General features: G+C 52.3%; 1 protein-coding gene across 1 annotated transcript in view; it reads left to right on the top strand.

Moving 5' to 3' along the window:
* Positions 1 to 6,277, top strand: part of HEYL (hes related family bHLH transcription factor with YRPW motif like) — a 40,597-nt gene that overhangs the window by 19,850 nt on the left and 14,470 nt on the right. The window contains exon 8 of the mRNA XM_027775777.1: positions 5,162 to 5,218. Within this exon, the coding sequence (XP_027631578.1) occupies positions 5,162 to 5,218 (57 nt within the window). The remainder of the gene's footprint in view (positions 1 to 5,161; positions 5,219 to 6,277) is intronic.

Below are 6,277 nucleotides of genomic sequence, written 5' to 3'. Positions count from 1 at the left end.
GGGGGGTGGGGTGTGTCGGGTGGGACATTACGGTGTGTGGTGTATACAGCGTGGACAGTACGGGTGGGTGGTGTATACGGCGTGGACAGTACGGTGGGTGGTGTATACGGCGTGGACAGTACGGGTGGGTGGTGTATACGGTGTGGACAGTACGGTGGGTGGTGTATACGGTGTGGACAGTTGGGCAAAGGGATCATTCACCTCCCAGGGGGGATGCAGTGGGACAGCACACAATTTCATCAAGCTACTCAGAGTGACACATGACTTAAAACACATGGATTGTTTATTTCTGGAATTTTCAATGTAATATTTTTGGATGGTGGTTGACCTGTGGATAACTGAAACCACAGGAAAAGAGTCTGCAGTGAAGTGGGGCCTGGTACCCCCACCACGCAGCAGTTCGGGCTCAGTGTCTGGCCCAGCAGACGTCTCTGGAAGCCTGTTCCACACACACACACAAGCCTGAGACAGAGAAAGGGTCACAGGAGCTGCCACCTGCCCCTGCAAATCTCTTGTTTACTCAGCTCTGGGACAGGGGGGAAGTGAGGAGAATAGAGGTCCCTCTGCCTCTCTCCCTTTAGGCTGAGGCTGCCTGCTACTCTAGGGCTCCCAGGGCTCACCCCTGTCTCCTCCTGACCCCCCCTCCGCCATGAACAAATTCCTCCTGAGATCCTGCTGGCCCCTGCAGTTGCCCGCAATGTCCCCCTCACTGACCTGCCCTTTTCCAAACCTGCCTCTGTTTCCTCCGCCAGACCTTTCCCAGCTCCCGGAGTCTGGCCTTTGCCTCCGGGCCTCCGCGGTCACCTAACCACACGTCTTCCCCTCAGGGCCCCGGGACTGGGGAGCAAGCCCCGTCCTCTGCTTGCCCTGACTTGGCTCTGGTGCTCCCTTCCCGCCTGACTCCCGTCCTCCTCCGGAGCTTCTCCGGCTGCTGCTCCCAGGTTCTTCTCCTCCCTTCTTGCTCTGCTCTAGTTCTTTAAGACAGGTATCTCACGTACCCCAGGGGGACGGACACCAGTCCCCAGTCGCTACTGCAGCCAGAACTCCCCCGGGGTGTCCTCCTGGCCGTCCTTGGGGTCACAAACAGCACAGCCTCACTTCCCCAGTGTCTCCGCTTGTGCCCGTCACCTTTACCCGGGCAGCCGCCCAGACACGGCCGGATTCTCTTCCTTCTTCCCCTCCTACCTAGTCCTGTGACCCGGCCTACTGCAGGAATCTCCTAATTAGTCCGCCCCACTCTAACACACGGTGAGTGGTCACCGGCCTCTGGTGCCAGCCTGCCTAGTTAGAGTCTCACTTCTTCCACTTCCTAGCTGTGTGAGCTGCATCTTGATAAAGTTGGATCCTGATAGTAACTTCTCTTAGAGGGTTGTCGTAAGGCTTAAATGTGCTAATATATGTCCAAATACTTAGCATATTGTACTGTTGCATACAATAAAAACCCGTTTTCACTGCTTATTTATTTCACAAATATTTTAGAATGCCTTCTCCGCGCAGGCGCATTGCTAGACACCAAGGGACGTAATAGTGAAGGAGGGAGGTGATTCTTAATCCCAAGACCCTCCCAGCGGGAAAGCCCTTCAGCCAGGTTCCATGGAGTGAGTGCTCCCCGCTACTCTCCCCCAGCTTAGGGCCGAGGAAAGCAGATACGCCTTGGACTCCTCGCGTCCCTCCAGCATCTGTCCCGGCTCACGCTCCCCTCGTGGCCAACACAGCCAGTGAGTTCCCGCTATGGCAGGTGCTTCCCGCACACCTGTCGCATCCCAGGCTCTGGAGAGTCAGCAGTGAACAGAGGAGGGACAGCACCACCCTCACCGAGCTCACTTTCTCAGGGGAACATGGGCCACAAACAAACACATCGATAGGACCCGGCTCTATGCTGTGGTTGAGGGAGCTGGATCCCACATGGCCAACCGTGCGGTTCAAATCCCAGCCACATGCCTGCGTGCATGCAACCCCGGAGTCCCAAGGAAATGGAGAAGGGATTATGGCGTGACCATGCCTCACTGAGAGCTGCTTTCGCTCTCTCCCTCTCTCATGCACCCTCTGGCTTATAAAGGAAAAAATAAAGGTACAAATATATCAACATATATAAGGTCAACGATGTTAACAGATACTGTAAATTAGGATGAGGCAAGAAGGGAGACTTAGTGACTGGGGAATTGGTGGCTATTCAGATAGGGTGGTCAGGAGAGGCCTCTCTGGCTATGTGACTTTTTTTTTAATAATTATTTATTTTATTTTATTTATTCATTCATTTTTTTTTTATTTGACCAGAGAGAGACAGAGGGTGAGAGTGAGAGAGAGAGGAAGTGAGAAAGCAAGCCACCAGATTCAGGACCCAAACCCTGGTCGGCCATGTGGGAATGTCCAGCACCTTAACCACCACGCCGCCTGCTGGTTCCTGGCTATGTGACATTTGAACCCATCTGAATGGAGTGAGAATCTGAGAAGAGGATTCCAAGCAGAAGGATCAGTGAGTGCAAAGACCTACGGCAGTGACAGTCATGAAATAGCGCAGGAAGGGCAGGAAGGGCAGGAAGTCCCTGGTGGCTGGGTGGCAGGCAGGGACCAGAGTGCGGGGCCATACATCCGGTGTGCCCTGGACTGTCCTGGCAGAACTATTGCCACAGTATTGCTTGCTTTCCCTCTCGAAGGTGCCCAGGTTTAGATGAGGACTCACGTAGCCATCCCACATATGGGGCCACGGTACTTAGTTGGCGTTTTATTCTAAATGTGATGCAGTCTATGGATGCTCCGAGCAGGAAGTGAGGTGAGTGGATGGATCCTTAAAGGATCACAACCGAGTCCTGAAAACTCTTTTGGCTCCTGCCGCCCGCCTCTTGGCTCTCCTCCACCTCCCTGGCCACTTCCTTTCGGTCTTCTGTGGCGGCCCTTTCTCTCCTACTCTAGACCAGTGGTTTTTAACCAGTGGCAATTTCCCCCTCAAGGGACATTTGGTTTTTTGGGGGGGGTTTAATTTGTTTGTTTTAGGTTTTTCTATAGGGCACGTGTGCTTGCCAGAGAGACAGAAAGTAAGAAGTCACCTCCTGGGGGGATGGCCACTCTGCAATTCTTTCTCCTCCATTCTCTTCTTGGGATTTTGGGTGCACATAAATAACACACCCGTCATGATTTTCAAGCCACCGGGTCCAGGACTTGAACTACACAGTTGGCCACATGGGATCCAGCTGCCTTAACCTCTATGCCATCTGCTGGCCCAAGGGGCATTTGGGATTATCTGAAGACATTTTCCATGCTTATGGAACAGGTACTATTGGGGCCTCACGGGTGGAGGCCAGGGATGCTGCTAGAAATCCTGCTATCCACAGAACAGCCCACTCAATAAACAAATGGCCCCAAATGTCAACAGTGCTGGGGTTAAGAAACCCCACTCTAGAGGCTGGCAGGTGGCATTGTGTTTAAGGACACTGGACTCCACATGGCTGACTGAGGTTTGAGTCCCAGACCTGGCAGCTTGCTTTCTCAATTTCTCTCTCTCGCACTCTTTCGCTCCCACCCTCTCACTCTTCTCTCTCTGGTCAAATTAAAATAAATAAATAAAGTTAAATAAAATAATTATTAAAAAAAAGAAACCCTGCTCTAGATCAGCACCATCAAGTAGAAATACCATGAGAACTACATTTACCATAGCAAACTTTCTAGTAGTCATATAAAAAAAATTAAAAACAAGTGAAATTCATTTTTACTACTATGTATTTGCTCAATATGTAAAGATATTATCATTTCAACGTATAATCGATATTAAAAATTCATTGGGATAGTGCACCTATTTTTCAGTTTGCTGTAGAGTGCATATAATCACCCTCCAGAAAGACAGTGAAAGATCACCAACCCAGTGGGGTTGAGATTTTGGGTACACACACATGTGCCATGTGTGTTTTTCAAGCTGCCAGGTCCAACACTTGAGCCACACGGATGGCCATGTGGGATCCGGCTGCCTTAATTACCAAGCCACTGGCTGGCCTGAGATATTTCAATTAAAAAACAATTCAATGTGTATTTCACACTCCTGCACACAGCAGTTCTGAGTGCTTGCTGCCTGGACTTCAACATGTTTGTAGATGGAATTGTCCGACTTCATCTTGGTGCAAAATTTGTTTCTGAAAATCTATGTGTAGTTTTTTTCATAACTTGCGTTGTCCATGAACTCTTCGAAGGTCCATGGTCTGTGGCTCCTGCTATCACATGAAAGGCGTGGCTCAGTGTTAGATAATTCAGACTATGCTCAGGCGCTCTATAAAGCAACAAGGCCTGACGGGTTTGGCTCTGGACCGGATTGCCTGTTGCATTCCAGCCCTCCTCTTTACTCTCTGTGTGTTGTGTTGAGTTACTCTACCTCTGTGTGCTTTTTCAAGTAGGGTTGATAAGGTAACTACTTTATAGTGTTGTTGAGGATCAGCTGGTGAGACCGGCAAGGGCCAGAACTTACAGGGACCTTACATCTGATGTAACGTATGATGTATTAAGTGAGTTAATACTTACAAAACACTTAGAATAGTTTCAGGTGTAATAATAAGTAGTCACCAATTGTTTTTTATTTATTTATTTATTTATTTATTTTAACATAGGGTACGTGCGCTTGCTGGACAGAGAGAGACAGAAAGGGAAAGTGAGAAATCCCCTCCATTTCCCCGAAGGTGGAAGGCCACACTGCAATCCCTTCTGCATTCTCTCCTGAGGATTTTGTGCACGCACATGCACACACACACATGCACCTGGTGTGATTTTCAAGCTACCAGGTCTGGGACTCAAACCACCATCAACCACGTGGGAGTCCAGCACCTTAACCACTACACCACCTGCTGGCTTCAAGTGGTCACCAAATACTAATATTTAGTGAGACCAGTCTCTGTTCCCACCCACACTTTCTCTCTGGATGGTTCCATCCGCTCCTGTAACTTTAACATCACCTATTACCTAATGACTTCCACATTTAAGTATCTAGCTCAGTCCTCTCTTCTGAGCTCCAGACCCCCATCTGGCTGGGTACCGTATTGCCGACCCCGGACGCATCACATGAGATGCCCACCACAGAGCACTCGGCCTCGTCCTGCAAATCTGCGCTCGGCTAGTCCGTGCCATCTCAGCCAGTCACACGGCAGGTATCCCGGAGGCTTCCTCGATTTCCACCTTCCAGGGGTTGCAGAGGACACGGGCTGTGACCTCTATGCTGCCCGAGGCTCCCGCTGTGCTGGTACGTGCCACGGAAGTGCTGTCAGTGCTGAGGGCACTGGGAATGAGAGACTGGGGGGGAGAGGCTGCAGCTGGGGTGATGCCGGGCACTTCCTGGAGTGGCTGCTCATGGCATGTGTCTCTGCGGGTCTGTGCGTACACGTGTGAGCACTGGCCAGGTGTGGGAGAGGTCACAGGGATAACCAAGGGTCCCCAAGTAGGTCTTGCTGTGGGGGTAGTTACTCTCAGATCACCAAGCCCCTTCCCACTTGACAGGATGGCTTCCTCTGTGTCCACCCTGGTGTCTGACCCACCGATTGAGACCTCCCTGCCCAAGAAGCTCACCTCCAGGACACGCACATTCCACTCCGTTCTGAGCCCTGGGGCTTCTCTGAGGAAGTGGGGTCTGGGAGGATGGCAGTAAATCTCAGAATTTCTGTGAGTCCCCCTTCTGAGGGACAGGGCAGTTGGACCCCCCCCCACACACACACACACACACTGAGGTCTGTAGTCAGAAGCGGGGTGCTCTCAGAACAGCCAGCGGGGTGTCTTCCCTTTCTCTCCTTCCTGCACTTGAAGGCCCTACCTTGGCTTCTGGAAGGATCCCTCTCCTGGCCTCCTGGTCCCCCAGGACATTCCCTGGTAGACTGAGACCTGATACCCCAGGTCAACCCCACCGCTGCTGCCACCAAGTCAGGCCCTTGGGGACTTGACCAGACACCAACTTTTTCAGGCGCCAGGCCCCAACTCCAACCCTCCCTTCAACAAGGTGTGAGCCCGCAGCCTCCGTTGGTCCCAGCTCCTGCAGCACACTCACTCCACTGCTTCGGCCCTTCCGTGGAAACTGCTAGAAAACTCGTGTCAAGGGTCAGGCCACAGCGACCCCCACCGACGTCGACAAACCAGACCTGGCAGCCACCAGGAACCCCAGGAGGCCCAAGGCGGGCTGACCCTGGCAGGAGCTGGGACGTCAGAGGAGACAGGCCTGCAGCGCTCCTGGCGATCCAGGGACAGACAGGACCCATGGCTTCTGCGCGGGGCCTCCCAGGGCACCTGCCCAAGGCCACCCAGCGCGGCGGCC

The sequence above is a fragment of the Tupaia chinensis genome, unplaced genomic scaffold, assembly GCF_000334495.1.
Source record: "Tupaia chinensis unplaced genomic scaffold, TupChi_1.0 Scaffold000604_1, whole genome shotgun sequence".
Classification (NCBI taxonomy): domain Eukaryota; kingdom Metazoa; phylum Chordata; class Mammalia; order Scandentia; family Tupaiidae; genus Tupaia; species Tupaia belangeri.
Note: the sequence above shows the minus strand (reverse complement) of the source record. Positions and strands in the feature narration are given on the sequence as shown.